Raw genomic sequence first — 24,624 nt, 5'->3', positions numbered from 1 at the left:
CCAATATGTCCATTCGAAGACACAAATAAAAATAATTATATATCTGATCCTTGTAACTATATAAAATAAAAGTTAAATCCCATTCCACATCACAAATAAATGTGAAGACAGTGTAATCATTTGTGTTTTAGAAGTTCTGTTCTGTGAGAGATAAATAGCAACACTAATAAAGTAATGAATCATAATTACTTGATAAAACCTGCTGCTGCACAAGCAATATAACAGAAGACAAAGAATCATGAGCCAGCAGTATTCATTCACACACACAAACAAACAAACAAACAAACAGAACACAAATCTAAATGACCATATCAAGAAACCACAGAAAAATGCATTTAGGCATTAGGGCTGGGTAAAAATATTGGGAAAAAAAATCTAAATAAAATTGTTTCATTTGAACAATCCAATATAGATTCTTAAAATCCCACGATTGATCTTTTAATCTATGCCTTTTTTTCAATGGATGTGTGAAGATTTCGCTAAACAATATATCCAGTGCGCTTCCCGTCCTGCAGATGGTCTCTAGTTTGCCTTGGAAACTCGGTTGACAAAATTACATTTTTGACAGCAATGATGGGTGCTGAACCCCCATGAAACCAGCGCCATGGAGCCTAATCAAATGCATGTGGTATAGTCCTTATATCAAGAGCTCAGTAAAATCACAGAGATAAGGTCAAATCTGTATTTGTGTGTGTGTGTGTGTGGTGGAGCTTTATGTTTTAGGGGACGGCTTGGGCCTTTCATGACATAACTTGATTTAGCTGTGATGCACACAATCACCACTAGGGGTCGATAGAGAAACAGTTGGAACTGGCACATGTATTGTATGTCGCGAAATCCCCAATCACCCATGAAACACTGGTCTCAATGCACACTTCTGATAAGAGGTGAATACGTGTGGGAGATAATAGATGAAAAAAAAAAAGACTCTTCCAAGCTTGGGGATTTATTAACAATAAGCCCACAAGTCAACATTGAGCCACTATGGGACATGTCACCCACTGGACATTATTTCACAAGGTTTCTCCTAGCCTCAACATATTCAGCTTAACTGCTCAATTCAGACTTATTATTCAGTCTTATTTGAAAGTACACTAAATGGTTGACACATCTCTTACTATAGGGACAATATAGAATTTGCGTCCTAGATTTGAGTTACTGTCAAAATGCTCTGAAATAGGTTTTGTGATGCATGACAATATTCCAAGCAATTTCACAATCAAATGTTACCATACTGTCGTCTTTGATTGTGCGGGTGCATAGTTAACTAGAAGTGGTATGGTGTGTGGGTGACCCAGTTGGACGTCTGGGCTTTTGTGCGCTTGGCAGAGCTGTGAGTGGTGAACAGGGACTTGAAGACCTCCGACTTCTCCTCCATGTGCTGCACGGATCTCTTGGGCACAGAAGCCGTTGAAGACTTAGCATCCTTAGAGGAGCTGGAGGATCCAGAGGGTCCAGAGGGTCCAGCTACAACTGAGGGAGATATGAGAGGCAGCAGATAATTAATAATTATATATATATATAGATACATATTTATCTTTTTGTTTTTACATACCGTAATTCCTCTAATAGTAACCGGGTCTCAAATACAAGCCGGGTCTCTATTAATGGCCGGGTGCGCTCTTGAGCTAAGCAATTATAAGCCGGCCTCCTAATACAAGCCGGGTTACTAATATACTGAGCTGCATACTGAGCTAGTTACTTGATTTCACTTTGAAAACGTTGAAATGACCAGTGACCACCTGTAATTGCACTGTTTACTATTTCATACAGTACTTAGTTTCAATAAATGAACCCAGTACATTTTACTGGGTTCAAACTGACACAAAATGTTGATTTATTCATTATGATCCGTTTGAAAATTTGAAATATAGGCCTCCCTCTTATACAGGCCTCCTCCTAATACAAGCCTGGTACCCGCTACAGTTGAAACATATACAAGCCGGGGTTACTATTAGAGGAATTACGGTATTCTCTCCTCGTTAGCTCAGGAAGGCTTCACAGCAGTGCTATTCTTGTGACCAGCAAGAATGTATATAATTCATGAAAGCAAGAATTATATACATTCTAGCATAGTAAGTTTGACATTAAGTAAAATGGTAGGGCTGTGTTTACAACCCAGGTTTGTTAGTAAGATACAGTAGCCTTGTTGGCATTCATTATGGGCTGCATTTGTTGTTATAATAATACCTTCAGGGCAGGCAGAGCAGCACATTTTATACCAGGGGCAGGTTCATATGCCAGGGGCAGGTTCATATGCCAGGGGCAGGTTCGGGGGATCATTCACTGGCATCTTGGGTGGTTTTCATGTTTTATATTAAAATGTATTCAGTGGTGCAGTCTGGAGACAGGCTTATACATAGTAAGAATGAAACCTGGGTTGTAAGCACAGCCCTACCGTTTAATTGGATCTAAATATGTATAATCACCTCACAGGCAGATTCTTTCCACACTTAGGATTTCGAGACTCAATACTGGATAAAAATGCTTGTTAAGGTGGAGATCTTTTGTTGCTATTTACATTTTCTTTTACCAGAGAACATAACTGATGGTACAATTGGAACAGTAGAAAGTAGAAAGACCGTCTTTGTACAATGAGGCAGAATGAGCGTGAACTATGTTATTCACATCTCCCACACAACTTCACTGAGAAATGATTGTGCTAAATCACGTGTTGGTCTGGAGTTTAGAAATTATAATTGCCAACTTAAGTTAGAATCTGTAATGCTGTCAAACAGAAATCATCTAGGCAAAAGAGCCCCTGTTTGGTATTGCACTTTGTTGAAATGTTTTTGTTTTGTTTTGATGTGTGGGTTGGAGTTTAGTAACTTATTATACTGTGAATTTTCTCCAGAAATCTGGCAGAGCCTGCAGTGTGGCTGTTTTTTTTTTTTTCTCCTTCTTTTTCCGATTTTTCTCCCATCCCACTGTTAGTCGTTATGCCAATTCCCAACCCCCTTCCTGGTTGTTGCGCACTTTCCCCTACTGTTGGTCCGAGAGGCCGGAGACTGTCACATGCTTTCCTCCGACACATGTGCAGCCAGCCGGCAGCCAGCCTGGCCGCGCAGAGAGTGTAACGTGTGGAAGGTCGCACTACCTCTCTCCAGATCCTACCCTTGCTGAGCAGGCGCCCCGACCGAACTGTAGGGGTCGCTGTCCACAACGCCCAGGACCCACCCACGGCTCCCCTCCCCCTAACTCAGCCAAACGAGTTAGTATAGCGATCAGCCCGAGCCAAGGCAATGCTGACTCTCCGGGAGTCGAGTGCAGTGTGGCTGTTAACCTCACTCAACTCCAACCCACAGACCAATCAGACCATAAAGTTTACGTAATTGAAGTACTTATGATTACTTCCCCTAACCATGTTCTGCATTTCTCTATGACACATTTTATAGACCCACATGTTATTTTTTTTAATATATCAAAATGACCTTTATTCTATTGTAGTTCTGAAACAGAAAATGTACCCATATACTCAACCAATAGAACATTCCCCTGGGTGCTCACTGCTCTCAAGTGTCATCTTTACCATCTCTCCCAATTCATTGTCTATGGATCAATTTCAGACTTTATACCTGCATGACATCACAAACTTTAGCAAGCACTCTAGTTTTTGGATTTAGTTATTATTGTGTTCATTAATACTTTTGGTCTTTGACCATAGGAATAATATGTATGCATTCTAAAACTGCATAGTTCTCCTTTAAATAGACGGTCCTGAATATTGGTTATATAAACTCACAATAAGGTAGACTATTTCTATGAAAAAATAAATAAATAATAATTCAACAATTTGCTGCACTCTTGTATGGAGAGTTCCTTCCTGCCCAACCACAGAACGTCTGGCAGACTACATTAGTTCAGCCGTTAATAACGTTATAATAATATATAATATAAATAATATAATGTATATATTGTATGTTGCCAGGTACACGGGTGGGGTATCTCCCGGGCCTTTCTGTGTGGAGTTTGCATGTTCTCCCCATAACGCCAATATAAACCCAATGAAAAAACATTCAGCCGCTAGTAGCGGTATCCTTTCCTTGCAGATATTAAGAGTAAGAAACTGTTAACATACCCGATTGGCTGCTTTCGTCTCCATTTAGTTTTGAGCTCTCCTCTGACAAGTCCACTTGTGGAGAACCAGAGTTTTCTATGGAGGAAAGTATGGATGATTCAGAGATCATAAGATGATTCAATCAAGGCAAAATACACGCTGGTTTTATGTTTTGTTCAAATAAACATGACTGCAATATACAATACTTTTTCTATTTCTCACAGTACTGGGAATGTGTGAATGTGTGTGTGGGTATCAAAGAATTATGGGGGGGGGGGGGGGGGGGGGGCAAAAAACAACATTGGAACACAAGCATGGATGGTCACACTTGGCCTTTTATTGTTTCATTGAACCTTGTGTTGACGTTCTAACCCATACAAATAAGCTTCCAGTCTCACTCAGCCAACGCCTTCTTGACATGCAAGGGGAACACATTGTTTTCAGCTCTGCAGTGTCGACAGGAAACCACACCAATGTAGTGTGAGACATATCTCTGTGGTCAGATACTCAGGAGAGATGAGTAAACGTGAATCTACAAGGCTGGAGAAGTACTGTTAAAGAGCACCTGTTTTTATATAAATATAAAACAGGTTTACAAATATTAGTTTGATCCAGATTTTCTTGGCAGAAAAGGCAAGAATAACACACTGATATTCTAATTATTTAAATCCACACCACTTAGTTGTGTCCACAGCCTATAGTGCCCTTGTGAATTATTGACACCCTAGATAAAAATTAACAGAAATGTGCTTATCAACTTGATCTTACACTCAAATTATGAGTGAAATCGTATCTTCAATTGTGTTGAAATTGTTCGAAGGAAGAGTTTTTTTTTTATATCAAGAAATAATTATCTTTGGGAATCTGAAGTGGTCAAGCTTTCGGTTTCACCATATGAGGTGAGAGACCTTAGGGATCCATCAACATGGTTGTTGACCATCACAAATCAGGAAATGTGTACAGTATACAAAGACAAGTACAAGCCTGAAAATACCCATTTCCACAATGAGGCCAATAAACTGAAAACAACTGAAGCTGTGATGAACCCGGCTGGAAGAGGACGCAAATGTTGCCCCCAACGACAAACATAAGCACCTGAAGTTTGCTAAAAATCCACTGAAACTGTGACCAGGTTGTATGGTCTGATAATGATATTTTTGGGGCGACAAACACCAGAGGTGAGTTTTTATGAAAACGATTATGAAGAACCTACTCTCCCCACTGTGAAATATGGAGGTGGATCTGTGATGTTGAGGGGCTGTTTTACTTCCAAAACACGCAGGAACCTTGTTAGCACTGGCGCCTGGCCATAAGAGCAGTCGAAGCAGCTGCTCCCCCACTATTGAACTTGGGGGAGCAAACGTCTGCTTTTGCACCCCCACTTTTTGATCATATGAAAAATATGATATATTCCCCCCAATATATAAATCTAACCATAACTACGTAATTTCAATCAAATTAATAATACGCAATGACACTTAACCCTTTCTTCGCCAAGAACGTGTTACGACATCATTCTCCGCCATGCGTAATCTGCCAATGACGTCGTACAGCGTCTTTGAGATCAATATTTCAAAAATCTGTCATGGCAATCATATTTCACCCACGGAGACTTTACAGGTGCTGTAGATCTCCTCTCAACTCTCCAACGGTTCAAGACCGCCATCTGGTGGCCGATCGGCGAATTGCCAAAACCGGAAGTGAGCGGCCGGAAGTGGTGCTCACCCATATTTCGCCCGGCCACTCGCTATCGCTCCCGGGGCTCCATCTTGACACACTGGATAATCGATCGGTTGCCCTAACTCAATAAACAACGTTATTTGGACGTATATAGTATTATACAACCTGGAAATGGATCGCATATATCAACATCCCATAATAGCGATCTTTCTGCTCCACGCTGATCACCCAACGGTCAGAGGAAGCTGCGGTGAGTTTCAGCGTGTTTGATTATTATTATCCATACAAACTGCTATGATCAACATATCACCCATACTACATGATTCATTTAACGTCGGTCATTGCATTATAAACGACCCCCCCCTCCGGTCAACATCAGATGATGAGTCATGACGTTTAGGACCTTGTACAATTGAAATTTTTAATCTGACGTCAATCGGTATCAAACTACATTTGATGATCTAATATATGTATTTATGGCTATAACTCACGTTCTATGGAATGCTGCAGAAAATGATAAAAACATATTTATACTTTAGACAGTATTTTAGTATGAATGTGTGAATGAAAAAGTAGAACGTTGCTACATCCTAAACGATAGATACTTGATGTTGAATGGGCCATAGTAATGTCAATTTAGCAATATAATTTAAAAAGTTATAGCCCTGCAAAGAAGGGGAACATCTCCATAGACTTACAGTACTGGCAGAGAAGGGATTAAGATGAGAATAATCTCCGGCAGATAAAGGGTTAATAGCAAGTTTTTAAGTTTCCAAAGATTGTGATCCCCCCCCCCCCCTGCCCCATATGGTTTGATCCAGTGCCTCCCACCCCCAGCAGACCTTGGCGCACGGCGCTGCAGCCTGCAGGTAGGCTGAGTGTAAATATCAAAGCCCACCGAGTGTGTCATTGGTGGCAGGCAGGCAGGCTTTTCCAGTAAGTTGTTCAAATAAAAGGATTATGTTAGACATGTCTTTACTATTGAGTGGTAGAACTGCTGTGGAGGGGGTCCAAACCACCCCTTGCCTGTCCCAAAATATATATATAAAAAAAAATCTATTTATAAAAAAAGAAAAAAAAATCACTTTCAACTATAACTAGGCGGCCATGCTTGTTAGGATACATGGCGTCATGGACTGATCAACCAAGAGATTTTAGGCCAAAGCCTGGCAGCCTCTGGGTTGTAAAGGGGATATTCTAAAGCATATGGTTCCTTTTTTTTGGTCCCCTATTGACTTGCTAGCTACATATTGACTGGAATTGTGACATGCTTCCTTTTACTCGCCTCTCACATTTTCAAATCTAAGTCAGGACTTACCTTCCAATTCCATTAACTCAAACTGTATCCTTAAACTGCAATGTATTTGTTAGTCACAGATACTATTATTCTCAATTACTTCATTACAGAATGCAATGAACTTCAGATAGTACCTCTTTAACTCTGGTCCCGCACTTGACTGGTGCCAGGGACAATGCTCGCACGGCGTCAAATTTAAACTGGTCTCGCATTGCCGGACCCATCCCTGCACAGCGCTTTAGCACAAATAAATATTGCCTCTCTAAGCACCAAATTGTTTTGCTAGCTCAATCTTGATGGAAGAAAAAGATATTTGCTCAACGGAATAATTTGACCATTAGCTAAGTAGCTATAGCTGTGCAAGTTGACGCAGTAAAAGTTGATATTAAGTCAATGGGCTCAGCTGATCATGGTTGAGTCATGGTCGTGCCATGATGTACATCTCCATCAACACTGGATACATTGTGATATTGTGACAATGTAACCTTACTTTTTAGGACAAATTATTCAGGAAGCCATCATTACAGTCCCCTCAATCCAGTAGGCATTGTCACATACCGCCATTGTAAGACTCAAATATTGATAGTAGTGGTTTAGAACCCCTTCCAGCCAATTACAATCCAATATTCACCCATGGTATAGATATAATTATAATAAAATAAAATGGGCGGCTGGGTAGCGCAGTGGAGAATGCACTCGCCTACCACCGCAGAGACTCTGGGATCTAATCCAGCTGTCAGCGGTACCTCCAGCTTGATCAGTCGTCCCTACTAACACAATTGGCAGTGTTAGTGGGTGGGAAGCCGGTGGGGTATGTGTCCTGGTCGTTGTAAACAGCAACTCCTACTGGTCGGTCGGGGCGCCTGTTCAGCAGGGAAAGGATCTGGGGGAGGTAGTGTGATCCTCCCACGCGTTACATTCCCCCAGTGAGAGTCCTCGTTGTCAGGTGTAAAGAAGCGGCTGGCTGACTCCACATGTATCGGAGGAGGCATGTGGTAGTTCTACACCCTCCCTAAGCCGACAGTGCGCGCAACGACCAGGAAGGGAATTGGCATAACGACTAAATTGGGATGGGAGCAAAATACAGAAAAAGTGTGACATTTTTTTTGTTGAAAAAAAAATATATAAATAATAATAATAATTATAACTAGACAATTCCGCACGGGGGAAATTGTGAAAGTGTGGGTGACGCCTGTGCACCGCCGGCCAACGGGAGAGGGTCTCTCGCGAGTCTCTATGACAAACGGTTCAAAGGATACAAAAAGGGGGCGCGGCCTAATGATCGGGGGAGTGGTCAACATAGACCAATGAAAGAGGATATCCCTACTGAGTGCAATGACACAACCCGCAAGTCGCATAGCACACTATTACACTCTATTACACTATTACACTATTACACACTATTACACCATTACACACTATTACACTATTACACTATTACACACTATTACACTATTACACACTATTACATACTAATACACTATTACTAGGGATGCTCGATATTGGCTTTTTTACCGATACCGATATTCTGATATTGTCCAACTCTTAATTTCCGATACCGATATCAACCGATACCGATATGATATCACATTTTACTGCCGATATCGGCCGATAATATTGGTCGGCCGATAATATCGGACATCCCTAACTATTACACACTATTACACTATTACACACTATTACCCTATTACACACTATTACACACTATTACACACTATTACACTATTACACACTATCACACACTATTATACACTATTACACACTATTACACACTATTACACACTATTACACACTATTACACTCTATTACACTATTACACTATTACACTATTACACACTATTACACTATTACACACTATCACACTATTACACACTATTACACAATTATACACTATTACACACTAGTACACACTATTACACTATTACACACTATTACACACTATTACACACTATTACCCTATTACACACTATTACACACTATTACACACTATTACCCTATTACACACTATTACACTATTACACACTATTACCCTATTAGACACTATTACCCTATTACACACTATTACACTATTATACACTATTATACTATTACACTCTATTACACTATTACACACTATTACATACTATTACACTATTACACTATTATACACTAGTATACACTATTACACTATTACACACTATTACACTATTACACACTATTACACTATTACACACTATTACACACTATTACACACTATTACACTATTACACACTATTACACACTATTACACAATTATACACTATTACACTATTACACACTATTACCCTATTACACACTATTACACACTATTACCCTATTACACACTATTACACTATTACACACTATTACACACTATTACACTATTACACACTATTACACTATTACACTATTACACAGTATTACCCTATTACACACTATTACCCTATTACACACTATTACACACTATTACACTATTACACACTATTACACACTATTACACACTATTACACACTATTGGCAGTGTTAGTGGGTGGGAAGCCGGTGGGGTATGTGTCCTGGTCGTTGTAAACAGCAACTCCTACTGGTCGGTCGGGGCGCCTGTTCAGCAGGGAAAGGATCTGGGGGAGGTAGTGTGATCCTCCCACGCGTTACATTCCCCCAGTGAGAGTCCTCGTTGTCAGGTGTAAAGAAGCGGCTGGCTGACTCCACATGTATCGGAGGAGGCATGTGGTAGTTCTACACCCTCCCTAGGCCGACAGTGGGACAATGCGCGCAACGACCAGGAAGGGAATTGGCATAACGACTAAATTGGGATGGGAGCAAAATACAGAAAAAGTGTGACATTGTTTTTGTTGAAAAAAAATATATAAATAAAATAATAATAATAATTATAATAAAATATAGTAGCTATTGGAAAGGCATTGTGAGGGTGGTGTTAGTTCTGGTTTAATAACCTCATGTTTAAATTGTTACAAATATGCCAATAGTTTAATAGTGAATGTGAATAAATATTTCCCATATAGGGAGGTGTAAGTGGTTTACGTCATTGCCGTTTTTCGTGTTCCACCCTCTGTCCAACGCAATGTATTTCCCCATTGCCCATTTCTAAATCGTCTAGTTTAAAACAAATAAAGCATTAACATTTGCATTGTGTACCTTTCTGTGCTTATTCATCCACATTACAATCTATAGCTCAACATGAAAATATTCGCAATGAAAAAAAAACGCCAAATTTTATTTCAAACAAAAATGCTTAAACAATAATGTTAGTGATAGAAGGGAACTCATTTTGTGCAAAAATGGAAAGCTTTTCAATTTCCATGGGGCAGAATTGTTACAATAGCTGATAATCCATTTTCCCAATGATAAATCCCTATGACGGCACCAAGGCTCTGGAACGCTCTCCCCCTGGACCTGCGAACTGCCCCCTCTGAAAACTCTTTTAAAAAAACAACTAAACACATTTGTTCAGACAGGCCTTTGGTCATACATAGGCACTTTTTCTTGTCCTCACTGTTCCTATAGTTTTGTTTTAATTAGTGACTCATAATTTTATCCAAATAATTTTATTCTACTTTTTCTATCTGGTTTCACTGTTTTTTAACTGCTGTCTGTTGTTGTTGTCATTTATTTCTTATTTTGTTTTATTGTGTTTTTTATATTAACACTTTGATCGCCATGGGTTAAATTCATAATTTACCATCCCTCGCCAGCTCTATTTGTCTATGGAGAAGTTCTCCTTCTTTGCAGGGCTATAACTTTTTAAATTCTATTGCTACATTGCCATTATTATGGCCCATTCAATGTCCTATATGTATTGTTCAGGGTGTAGCAACGTTAAACTTTTTCATTCACATATTCATACTAAAATATGGTCTAAAGTATAAGTATGTTTTTATCGTTTTCTGCAGCTTTCTTCAGAACGTGATTTATAGCCCTAAATGCATTATATTGATGATGAAATAGTTTGGTAGCGATCGGCGCGAGATGAAAAATTTCAACTGGACGTACTTCTAGAATGATCTACGTATGATCTGATGATGACCGGATGGGCGGGGGATCGTTTATAATTCCGTGGGCAGCGTTAGATGATTCATCCAGAGTGGGTCATATGTTCATCATAGCAGTTTATATGGAATACGTTAGAAAATAACGCTGAATCTTACCGTATGTTCCTCGCGCCGTTGGACGATCAGCGTGGAGTAGACCGTTTTCGATTATGGGATGTAGAAATGCCTGATCCATTTCCAGGTTGTATAATAGTATATACGTCCAAATAACGTTGTTTATTGAGTTAGGGCGAGCGATCTATTATCCAGTGTTTCAAGGTGGAGTCGCGGGAGCTATAGAGAGTGGCCGGACCACATTTGGATGAGTACTACTGGTTCAAAGGTTAATATCCGGTTGGCGATCTGCCGATCGGCCACCAGATGGCGCTCTTGAACCGCTAGAGAGTTGAGAGGAGATCAGCACTGTGTCTCAGAGCTCCGGAAAGGAAATATGATTTCGATGACAGATTTTTGAAATATTGACATCAAAAACGAGTTACGGCGTCTTTGGCGGAATGAGCATGGTGGGGAATGACGAGTTCCGGCGTTTTCGGCGGTTAAAGTGTTAAGCTGTAGTGTAAAGCACCCTGTGCATTCGTGCTGTGAAGGGTGCTATATAAATAAAAGTCATTCATTCATTCAACAACCAGTGACGTCAGACTACACCTCCCTATAGCATTTGTGTGAGACCATTTCAGCTCAGAGAAATGTCATAGTAAAAAACATCAGTGTGTCTGTGACTAAACAGTGGACACCGTTTGTTCATGACTCTACAGCAGCACCTCTCCACCAGGACACCTGGAGGCCCTCCCTAAAAATAATTCTAGAGTCAACACTGGAAGTTCAACTTTTGCATGAACCAGCTGTGGTCATATTTTGCATTACAAATCACATGTAAATGTGGCGCTTTCTAAATCGATCCAAGTCTCAGTCATTGGTATACCTCGATTTATAAAGTCATGTTAGAAAAACCTATTTACACATACTGTACAACAATGTGGAGAACACTATAGATTGAGGTACAAAGATTCCATCCTGTGGACTATTCCAGGACGGATGAGTCATGATCCCTGTCCCCTCTGTGCAGAACAGCCTACACAGAAACCTTAAATGTAAGGAGCTGGTTAGTTTGGAAAAGTTTCCAAACAATAGAGCGCCTATTTAACCGTCCGAAATTGGCCTATCTCAGACATATTGGCATAAGCCAATATGTTGCACTATAGGTGGCGATATAACCTTTATAACACAATGCAGAGAAAATGCTAATAAATTATTTGCAACCCAGTATTATTAAGTGACAATTTGATTTATGATTGTTAGTTTGTCCAAATACCTTTGGTCCCTTAAAAAGGGGGTGGATGTAAATACCCTCAAATTAAAGCTGAATGTCTGCACTTAAAGCAGGCAGATTGTTTAATTTCAAGTCCATTGTACAGAGACAAAATTGTGGAAAATATCCAAATATTTATGAACCCGGCAGTAGCTGCTGGGATTTTGTTGGCTGCTTAGTTTTGTGTATGGTGAAGCTAAACTCCATGTGCCAAACTGGCATTACACAAAGGCCCACTACCCACCTTTTAGGTCTGATGGTTTGGCATTACACAAAGGCCCACTACCCACCGTTTAGGTCTGATGGTTTGGCATTACACAAAGGCCCACCTACCCACCTGTTAGGTCTGATGGTTTGGCATTACACAAAGGCCCACTACCCACCTTTTAGGTCTGATGGTTTGGCATTACACAAAGGCCCACCTACCCACCTGTTAGGTCTGATGGAAAGGCCCACTACCCACCTTTTAGGTCTGATGGTTTGGCAGTACACAAAGGCCCACTACCCACCTTTTAGGTCTGATGGTTTGGCATTACACAAAGGCCAACTACCCACCTTTTAGGTCTGATGGTTTGGCAGTGCACAAAGGCTCACCACCACCTTTTAGGGCTGATGGTTTGGAGACCGCCTCTGCACCCTTGCTCTTCTTTGATTTCTGAAGGAAGAGGGGGGGAAATATGAATTTCTATTGACAAAACAAATGTAAACAAGTATACATTTTTTTATATAATAATACCAAGGTGACCTCTCTGCTCATGTTAGAGCTGGCCCAAACTGGACAGAGGTCTGAGTGTTAGTTTGTTTGTTTGTTGGGGCAGGGTTAACTCACTGGAGGCCAAACCCGAGATAGTCCGGGTTAACTCGCCATGCTCTGGGCGCCAAACCCGAGAAATCTCGGGTTTTAATCCATATTTATTTTATTAGCGATATCCATTCATTTTTCATCCATCCAGCCTAACGTTATCATTGGGAATGGGTCTGAACTCGCAAAGGGCAAATACCGCCGCCTATCGTCTCCCGGATGGTATTGCACATCATTGGATTGGATTGACTGGGACTGTGCATCAAAAAAATGTGTCCGGTCCAGGTTTTACTTCTCGGGCATGCAGCTGGATACTATTGCATTGACTGGGGGGACTGGGAGCAGCGTGGATTATGTTTTTTGGACTATAACTTTGGATCAATGGACGCAACCGATATTTGGAATGGCGATCAGGAATTGGATTAATCTTTTTGCATGACATCAGATGTGAGGTAAGGCCTTTATGTTACGAATCTTGGGGTAATCAGATGTTCCTTTCTCCGCCATCGGAGTGTGTGTGTGTGTGTGTAAGTACGGAGAAGCAATTTTTCAGACCCGGCTTCTCTTCGTGCATGAGGACATATACTATCGATAATCTAGCGTTTATTTGAAAACGATTCATAAATCAAGCGACAAATGGCGCGCTTTCTAAGGAAATACATTTAAGCTCGATTTGCTGGAGTTTATTGAGATGAGACAGAACGCCCTAGAAATATATTGATATTCATCACGGTATAAAATGAAAATGTATGTATGAAAAAATTATCTGTTTCGTGCATGTTGACTGGAAGCAACTCATTGACGATCACTGATGGGAGCGAAAGATGACAGAGTGAAGGATGAGGTTCTCGATTCAGTATTTGGAATGGGTGGGGGTTGGGAGAATGAGCTGCGGATGTTCGCCACATTTTCCTCAAAGAAGATCGCAAAATTACTCTGCAACTGTCAACTGTCTGCACAAGTGTATTAACGTTACTATTTTACTGTAGCATTTCTACGTTTTGCCATTTTCCTCTTTCTTATACAGTAGGAAGGGGGAAGAACGTGGGTGTTCCTATGACTTGTATTCAGCTTACAGCTTCGAAACTCCACTTATTTCGTTTTTACAATGTCGAAGCCTTTTAAATATAATCAAAACGTTCCCGCATTTCTGTCCGCTTTATCGTTTTATGACAGAAATCTGGTAGTGTATGCGCGTTCACGGGGAGTCGGATTCTGGCAGGGAGTCCGAATTCGGCACAACACCGGCCAAGGCATTATTTGTAGCCGAGTTGAGAGCTCCCCAGAGTCCAGACTACAGCTGGGTGATCGCCTACAATGGCGATTGCCTAGAGCAAACTATTGAATATTATTATGAAGAGGAAGAGGACAAACGGTGATGATCCATCCATAACATAAGGTGCGTTTTCACCAGACTATGTTGGATTCTAGTATTTTCAAACAGGCTGGATGTAACGTTGGTTGGTGACTGTCACTCAAAGCGATTTGCGAGTATGGTCGGAGCCCAGCCCAAAACAGCTTGAAATCTTGAAGTGGACAAATGCTGCTTTAGAGTACTTGATTAGAAATGCAAAACAATGTTTTTTTTAACGTTACAGATGTGTTCCATAGACTCACAGGAATTGTGTAAAATTGCCCAAATAGTGAAAGGAATAGCAAAACACGGGACCTTTAACATTCAATAAACAGGATTTACTGTAAATACTGGTGTATAAGTGTACTAAATAACAAGTTAACACTTTGAATTTGGACGTTTTTTTTCCTGAATCAATTTAAAACCCACCTTAGTTTTTGCCTTGGCCCTCTTCTCCTCCATCCTCTCCTTGAGCTTCTCGAGCTCCTCCTTGGTGCCATTAAGCACCACAACGTCTTCAGCTCGGAACGCGTCACCACACTGAAACAGGGATAATATGACACCCCATTCAGAAATGACAGCAATCCACAAATCTAGTCTTTTATATAGAACTTACTCGCCTGCATATTTTGGAATTTTCTTTTCTGAAGTTCAAAAGAGCACTGAAATCTCATCCCCTAGATCACAAATATTTCCCATATGGGCTCCCTTTACAAACTGTGGTCTGATGGCTTGTTGTATTTTGTTATTGTATTTTCGTTTTATTATATATTCTTCCTGTCATTTGTTTTCTCTATACCCGAAATCGTATGGCATGGGTACCTGCTTCGGTGTCTATATGTAGACCTGCTTGTGTGTATTGTGAATGAATGTTCCTTGTGTGTATTTGGGGGGGGGGGGGGGGGGTGACTTTGATGTTGATGTATTATCAATGTATTTTGCTTCCTGGTGAATGCCACATGCAAGCCCCTAGAGGGTTTTTAGGCAATTCTCCTACACATCCCTTTGTGGATTGTATTGTATTTTTATTATATAAATATATGTAAATGTTTTTATGTGTAAATAAACAAACAAACAAACCTTTACCTTCATTGAGAATAAAGGATCTATGAATATGCAAATTGGCAACAAGCACCCATTGATATTTACCAGTAATACCAAGCCGGCAACATATATTCTTGTCATGTTGACATGTCAATATATACTCAGCTTTCCGTCTATGCTAAAGGTAAAGGTGTCAAGTTACCACATATTGGACCATGATAGGCTCATCATATTAGTGACACATGCGACTCAGATTTCAGGGAAGTACAGAGAAGCTCTCCCTCTCCAGGGGAAAAACGTATAAAAGGCTCTCTGGTGACAAAGTCTGCACTTTAGTTTTAACAACATATTAGTGACAAGCCATGCCTCCAAGAGGAGCTAACCATAAGATGAAGGAACAAGTCGATGTACTTGTAATACTGACACACGTTATGAAACACTTGGAGGGAAAATACATGTTTGTGGTAATTCGCTAAGGCAGATAAACTGACTGTCAGACATAGCAATATTAACTAGGGGATGTGGGACATACAGACATTTAGCAAACAGTGAATTCACAGTCTACTATGATACACTAACTAAGATTTGTAATCATTTGAAATGAGGGCCGGAAACACTTAATAATTAACTTAACAGTTTAGATATTGGAAAATTAGTCATTGGGGAACACATTGAACACTGACCAAAACTCTTGACAAAGGCTACAGCCAAAACGTTGCAGTAAATGAAATAATATTTTTGCATCTGGAGCCAGTGTGCGGTTTCTCTATTATTAATTATACAACAGAAGGAAATGATCAAACTATGAAAGAGACAGTTATCAGAATTAGGCTTGGGCGGTATGACGGTATACCACGGTATTTAGAAAAACCGACGGTATTGAAAATCAATACCGTTAAAATCAGTTGGGTTTCAGTTTATATTTACACTGAAACGGAGTTTCGACGGGGAATGCACACACACTGTGATTTGTTTACTTCGAGGTTGAAGAAAGTGCACTTTCAGGTTGAAAGAACGGTTCAATATAAGCAAGCGTTATGTATGGTGATAATAACGAGTATATTGTTAGCTCCGCCGCTGGATGCTGCAGGCTTCTGGCTACCATTCTGAGAGCTAACGATAGTAGTACTGGATGCTGCGGGCTAACTGGCCATCTCTGATGAAAATGAAAGTCATACCGTCATATACCATATACCGGGGTATTAGGTCATCAGTGTATAACGGTATGAAAAAAATTATACTGCCCAAGCCCAATCAGAATGCTGATCTCAGATTATAAAATCATTGGCGAGTAAAGATAAATTATTTATTTTATCATTTATTGGGACAATCGGTTATGCTGTTGTGGCTGCAAATACAGCTGGACACCATAATATCAAACATACAAAACGATATAGGCCCAGGACATTCTCTGAGACCATCACTCTACATTTAAACATTTAGCACAGGACAAATACCCTAGATAAGAAAATATTAATAAAAAAAGTATCAAATATCTCTTATTGCTAAATTTCCTTCCAAACTAATGTGGCTAAATGGTTATCGCTACAAGGCTGGGTGACGTACAGCTCTGTGTAGGAGTGAGTCATGATGTGAACATTTCTAGCCTTAGCATCGGGCTACTGTATACCCCCGTCTGTGTAGTACCAAAGGAAAGGAACAGGAAACTATTTATTTGCCAAGTACATTTACACATACCAGGAATGTATCCTGTACATTTAACACATAATAACTATTTAGGAACAGTGAGCAACCACAGTGCAGCTCCTGGTTCCAATGCAAGCTCAATGGCAGGAATATGCACCTAGCGTGCGTGTCTTTTATGGTGTGCGAGGAAACAGGAGTACCCGGAGGAAACCCACACAAACGCGGGAAGAGCATGCAAACGCGGAAAGGTCTCCTGTCGGGGGTTCGAACCCAGGACGTTCTTGCTGTGAGGCTGCAATGCTAACAACCACTGCGCCACCCCTAAATTACACAACATAAGTTTGACAAAGTGCCTAGAACTTTGCTTTCAAAAATCTCTGGACAGACTGGTTTCTATTTGGCCACAGAAGCCCATCACCACCCACTAGAAATGTCTAAAATGGGGATACAACTAACGTTCGTCTGGTCATTACTGTGCTCGGCCTCCTGGAACACATCCCGGCTCCTCTTCATCAACGCTCTCCCCCCCGGTTCCTCTCTCTCCTCCCCATAACTCCAGACCACCTTGTCACTCGACATGGCATTGTAATCCAACACTAGCTTTCCACCGGACACGTTTCACAGCATGTGAAAACCTAGACGACTAAGTCGACGTTGCTATGCAACCATTTGAACTTGGAAGAGAACAGAATTTCACAGATTTTGAACTTTTTATCTTGGAAGGCAGACATTCATGACCAGTGCAAACACTGCTCTCAAGACTAGTCTTGCAAACATAATGAGCAATTATACATACATTATTATTACACACACACGCGTGCGCACTGCGCGCGCGCACACACACACACACACACACACACACACACATCTATTGTGTGGCTATAGTGCAGGCTCAGTGGGTGTGAACCCTGGCCATGTGTGCTGTTAACACAAGAGGGGATAATCTCCCTCGCTGACCAGGCAGCAAACAAACCCTCTGAGTGCTGCTGCAAAGTTTGTCACACCGCTGCCTCTCACACCACCGAGCCACACAGCTAATCAGGGCACCAGCGCTCTGCTCCCAGCCCAGAGGACCCACTATTCCACTAAACAGCCGGCCGCTTGAGAGGCAACGAGAGAGAGAGAGCGAGAGAGATATCAAAGGGGGGGGAAGAGAGAGAGAGAGAGAGAGAGAGAGAGAGAGAGAGAGAGAGAGAGAGAGAGAGAGAGAGAGAGAGAGACGAAGAGGTGGAACTCCGGAGGTGTGCGCACCGCCAACACAGCTGCTGTTCCGATGATCAAGAGGATTTGGGCTGACGGGGTTTGACGAGAGGAAGGATGTGGGCTGACGGGGGTTGATACATGAGTTAAGTTATAAACTGTAAGGGGGAGGAGACTGGAGAGAGAGCGAGACAGAGTGCATGTGTGTGTGTGCCGGCGTAACTGCCGGTAACCAGGCAGGAACGGCCCCCTGTCTCACGGGGATGCAAAGGAGCATTTCGATCAGAGATGCAACGAGAGAACACAACACACCCACGCGCGCAGTCGCACGCCGGCTCCAGCACAGAGCACACAGCCTCCCAGGCCGCCCCCCGCTGCCAGAGACCATCACAACAAGAGCAAGCCTGGCAGCCAGCGGCGGGGCGCCTGTCTAACCTTCAGCTCCCTAGCGCTCCACTGCTGCCTCGGCTACAATGGATCGAGCTCCGTCTCTGGATGAATTCCGGTAGCACACGCTCTCCCCAGGTTACATCTCAGATCGCCATCGATACTACGGGGGCTAATATTTAACATCCTCTCTCTCCACTGCGAGGACGACCGGCACAACTGGAATTAAGGTAACCTTGGCCTGTTCTGGTCCTGCAAAGGGCGATAATGTAGGAAACTAAAGTGACACATTTGTTGATTAAAACAACTAGCCTAATCAAGTTGGAAAAAGATTTATAATCCTACGACTATTGGCCTGGTCCAGACGAAGACAATTTCGGTTGTATCCGTCAAAAGTATTTTATCGTATGCCATAGCTGTCAACATTGGGATTTGAAAAAACGGGATATTTCGCCCCGCCCCCTTCCCTTCCCCGCCCCCTCCCAATGTAGTCTCCTCCCCCTCGTATATATATTATATATATATATATATATATATATATTGTCTGCACTGCGCAGCCGTGGAATCGCGAGGCCATAGATTTAGAATAGATAGAAAGGGCACATTGGGGGGCGGTCAGGTGGCGTAGCGGAGATTGCGTTCGTCACCAACCCCGGAGACGCTGGATTCGCCTGTTCGAATCCAGCTCACAGCTCCGGGGTTGTCACCAGCTTGGCTGGCCGTTCACACTAATACAATTGGCTGTATTAGAGGGTGGGAGAAGCTGGCGGGGTGGGTCCGGGTCGTTGTAAACAGCGACTCCTACAGTTCGGTCGGGGCGCCTGCTAAGCGCGGATAGGATCCAAGGGCGGTAGTGTGATCCTTCCACACGTTACACGCTCTCAGTGAGAGTCCGCGCTGCCAGGCTAGACGTGTGTCGGAGGAAGCACGTGATAGCCTCCACTCTCCCAGACCGACTGTGGGGGGTAAGTGCGCAGCGACCAGGAAGGGGATTGGGAATTGGCATAATGACTAACATTGGGATGGGAGAAAATTGGAGGAAAAAGGAGGTTAAAGATTAAAAAAAAATAAAAGAAAGGGCACATTAGTGTATCATAATTAATTTGTTGAATACAATAGGATTTTTATAACGTTGACACAAATTAAAGAATATTTACACTAAGTTCTCTTTTACCTCTTATTTAATTAATTCATTAATTTAATTATTGTAGGCACTATTTATATTGTACATAGTCCTGTGTGTTGTATATTGTGTCCTATGTTACTTTTATGTTTATTGTCTCTTTCTATATACACCGTGGGAAGGGGGGCACGTAATTGAATTTTTCTGTATGTCTTGCACAAATTGGAAAATGACAAAGTTGACTTTGACTTTTAACATTCGTCTATAGTGTCAGACACTAATTGTAATGTTAAAAACGGATACTGCTGTAATATAAAGTGAAATTCTAACATGCCTCAATGTATCAACTTTAAACATACACTAAATGTTAATGTTAGAAATGTTCATTTCCATTATTTCCACCATGTGCAACATTTCCTAAGAACAGCAATGTCCATTCTATAAACTCCAAATCTGTGCTATGAGCTCAATTCTCCCGGTGCATGCAGAAGTAGAATTGCGGTCTTGTTTTGGATGAATTAGAAGAGTAGAAATTAAAAACGGAAATCTTCTTTTATTAAAGTAGTTTTGACATGTGATATAGATAAAGATATTGTTTCATTGTGTATTGATTAACTTTACATTTGCTCTTCATTCATATTACAAAAGTTATACTGGCACGTCTAATACAGCAATGGATTTTTATGGGTAAATGCAACGTTAAAGCAGTGCCAATGTAAGACTGACTTTACATTAAACGAATGACAATAATATAGTATAAAGTAGGGTATTATTTGGACTAAAGAATGGTGTTGTCTCACCCTACTCGCATGTTGAGGGAGAGCACCATACATTATACACTGAGAAACCACGGCAGAGAGTGAGGGAAATACATTGCGTTTTCAAGATGGTGGACCGGCCGGAAACAGCAATGACGTAACCACTACACCTCCGCATCTTTCCTGAACTGATGACGCGATAGCCCACCTCTCCCTTAATCCGCATGTGCAAACCCAGCCAACAAAAAATAAACATGATTACATATGTCTTATATGTCCTGGCTGCGTGAATATTTTAGGCAACCAACTTGTGTTCAGCGTTTCTCTGATTGGCCACTACGCCCATGTGACCGCGGCAGCGCGAGAGAGCGACAGTGCGGAAATAGGCTGCATTCTATTGCCATTCTCTGCGACAAACTCTAACCATAACCAACTCCGAAACAGCGCCTAAACTTAACCCTTCTAACCTTAACCAACTCCGAAACAATGCCTAACCTTAACCCTAACCTTAACCAACTCCGAAACAATGCCTAAACTTAACCATAACCTTAACCAACTCCGAAAGAATATTGCCATGCTCTAAGACAAACTCTAACCTTAACCAACTCTGAAACAGCGCCTAAACTTAACCCTTCTAACCTTAACCAACTCCGAAACAATGCCTAACCTTAACCAACTCCGAAACAATGCCTAAACTTAACCGGCGAAAGAATGCATGTTAAAAAAATAAAAATAAAAATAAATTGAAGGGACTCGAACTTGTTACCAACGCACCGCAGGATCCATTGCAAGGCGGCGAACCAGTTGAGCTAACCGTCGATGTTAAAAGAGGGGGAATTACGGCTGCATAATGCTGCCGCGGCAGAGCTCCGCTCCCTAAAATATTCACGCGTCCTGGCTAGAAGAGTTTATTAAACACCGGGAGGCTACTGTGATGAAATACACGATAAGATACTAGCTAGAGATTAGCGTCACATAGCGGGCCTTTTTCTGAAAACCCAAATAAGATAGCTAAGTAGCCAAGCACATACTGTTCCATAGCATACGCCTTCAGTTGATCATGACAAATCTTCTCTTACCTTGACGATTAAAAAGCCTCCATAATTTAGTGATTACGAAAATCACATCTTGAAAAGATTTCGTGTCTACGGGATTTATTTTAAATGAAAACGAAAAAGATCGGATCCGTCTTCGTCTGGACAAGGCCTTAGTGGACTAATATAGGACATCCCTGGTGTTTGTTTGTATGTGTGTTTGTGTGTACAGTATACATTTGATGCACACTACAACACAAGATGACGTCTAAACTGAATTTCACACTTGATAAAACTAGCAGAAAGGCTAATTAGTATCAAAACAACAGTTCAACAGGTTTATAAAAAAGAAAAAGAGATCTATAATTGTTCCACAAACACAAAATCAATCAATAGCAGGCGGTTAAATGATTTCTAGGAACAAATAGCCAGCTAACAGAAACCTCCGTCTCTTATGCCTCCCTTGCCAGTTTCAACCCAGACAGAAATACACCACAGAGCTTTCATTCTACCTTCATCTGAACATTTGACACAGTCGCTTGCTGCCGGGGGCCGTCTGGTTTGTTTGCAGTCGTTTTATTTAGTTGCCTGTGTCACATTGCCCCTGTGTGTGCGGTCGCAGAGGGGATCTCGCATGAGATTTCATTTGAATCCTCACACATTTCCATGGCAGCGCTGTGTGGAGGGACGGCCCCATCTCCGCAGCTCTCAGCCAGCAACAGGGGCTGAACCAGCGGGAGCACTCCGGGGGCTGAGGTTTCCCTGGCGTGCTATTAGGGATGATCCTCGGAGACACAAAAGTACCAAGCTTTTCTGATCTAAGGGGAATATCTCCACGCCCCACTGTCAACCAATAAGCTACTGGTATAAAGCTAATCCCAATAGTCCCCATATAGTCTCTATAGTCTCCGGTTTGTACCACAACTATGTTACGTACAGTGAGGTCATACCAGCAAAGTATGCAGCTCTGTGTGATGCAGATTGATTGGGTTCAAGACTCCAACCAAACAAGTCAAAAGGCTGTATAGGACGTATACCATGGCTCGACTGTATAAGGCCTATACCATGGCTCGACTGTATAAGGCCTATACCACCATGGCTTGGCTGTATAAGGCCTATACCATGGCTTGGCTGTATAAGGCCTATACCATGGCTTGGCTGTATAAGGCCTATACCATGGCTTGGCTTTATAAGGCCTATACCATGGCTTGGCTGTATAAGGCCAATACCATGGCTTGGCTGTATAAGGCCTATACCATGGCTTGGCTGTATAAGGCCTATACCGTGGCTTGGCTGTATAAGGCCTATACCATGGCTTGGCTGTATAAGGCCTATACCATGGCTTGGCTGTATAAGGCCTATACCATGGCTTGGCTGTATAAGGCATATACCATGGCTTGGCTGTATAAAGCCAATACCATGGCTTGGCTGTATAAGGCCTATACCATGGCTTGGCTGTATAAGGCCTATACCATGGCTTGGCTGTATAAGGCCTATACCATGGCTTGGCTGTATAAGGCATATACCATGGCTTGGCTGTATAAAGCCAATACCATGGCTTGGCTGTATAAGGCCTATACGATGGCTTGGCTGTATAAGGCATATACCATGGCTTGGCTGTATAAGGCATATACCATGGCTTGGCTGTATAAGGCATATACCATGGCTTGGCTGTATAAGGCATATACCATGGCTTGGCTGTATAAAGCCAATACCATGGCTTGGCTGTATAAGGCCTATACCATGGCTTGGCTGTATAAGGCCTATACCATGGCTTGGCTGTATAAGGCCAATACCATGGCTTGGCTGTATAAGGCCTATACCATGGCTCGGCTGTATAAGGCATATACCATGGCTCGGCTGTATAGGACCTATACCATGGCTCGGCTGTATAAGGCATATACGATGGCTTGGCTGTATAAAGCCAATACCATGGCTTGGCTGTATAAAGCCAATACCATGGCTCGGCTGTATAGGACCTATACCATGGCTCGGCTGTATAAGGCATATACCATGGCTTGGCTGTATAAAGCCAATACCATGGCTCGGCTGTATAGGACCTATGCCATGGCGCGGCTGTATAAGGCCTATGCCATGGCTCGGACAAATATTGCATTAATTGACTGAGGGGCATTCTAAGAGCTTGACTTTATTTTGGATAAGGAAAGACAGCAAAATCCAAGGGAAACACTTAGAATCAAATAACGTAATCCCTGATGGAAAATACAAGACAGTAAAACTTAGAAATCACACCTAACCAAAAACATGTCAATAAATACAACTAAAAAGGTACAATCCACACAAGAAAACAAAACAAAACCTATCCTAACACTATCAGTCTTTCTTGTCTATATCATAAAATACCATCAAGGTCCGTCTAAAGAGAAGTCTGCTCACTCTGCCACCATCGTCATTAACGCAGACAAAAAAGACCTGACCCCTATGTCTTTGAATAGCGAGTCATCCGTATCTAAGAATCTGTCATACATATCATTGTTTTTCTTTCATATTTGAAGTCAATGACTGAAAGAAACTGAAATTTGATCAGCTAATTTGATCAAAAAGGACAATTTTGTGATTGGAAATTGCCCTTTTTCCCCTTAGTTACCACGACAGCCACTCACTGTGTGATTCCGAGTGATTTATTTAAAACATCTTTCAAACTCCCATTTCACTTCAAACTTTAGTAAATTGCGTTACTCAACATAAAATCACATAAAATAATTTTCTCTGAATATGTAGCTTTGTTGTTGCCGCAATCGTCATAGTGTTATGCTGGACTTCCCCATTCAAAACCACCACAGTGGTCCCTGGTTACGTTTCCATTGCTAAACTGAAACACAAAAAGCCAATACCATGGCTTGG

The 24,624-nt window shown here is 41.6% G+C and overlaps 1 protein-coding gene across 1 annotated transcript in view; it reads right to left on the bottom strand.

The window, feature by feature from the left end:
• Positions 1-930: 930 nt before the first annotated feature.
• The window catches only part of rtf2 (replication termination factor 2), a 67,869-nt gene continuing 44,175 nt past the window's right edge, over positions 931-24,624 (bottom strand). The window contains exons 6-9 of the mRNA XM_084316295.1: positions 14,996-15,106; positions 12,966-13,065; positions 4,079-4,153; positions 931-1,473 (exon numbers count right to left, since the gene is read on the bottom strand). Of these exons, the coding sequence (XP_084172421.1) occupies positions 1,268-1,473; positions 4,079-4,153; positions 12,966-13,065; positions 14,996-15,106 (492 nt within the window). The 3' untranslated portion in view covers positions 931-1,267. The remainder of the gene's footprint in view (positions 1,474-4,078; positions 4,154-12,965; positions 13,066-14,995; positions 15,107-24,624) is intronic.

Source organism: Notolepis coatsorum (assembly GCF_963971535.1).
Source record: "Notolepis coatsorum genome assembly, chromosome: 6".
Taxonomy (NCBI): Eukaryota; Metazoa; Chordata; class Actinopteri; order Aulopiformes; family Paralepididae; genus Notolepis; species Notolepis coatsorum.
This window is presented reverse-complemented; position numbering and strand designations above follow the sequence as displayed.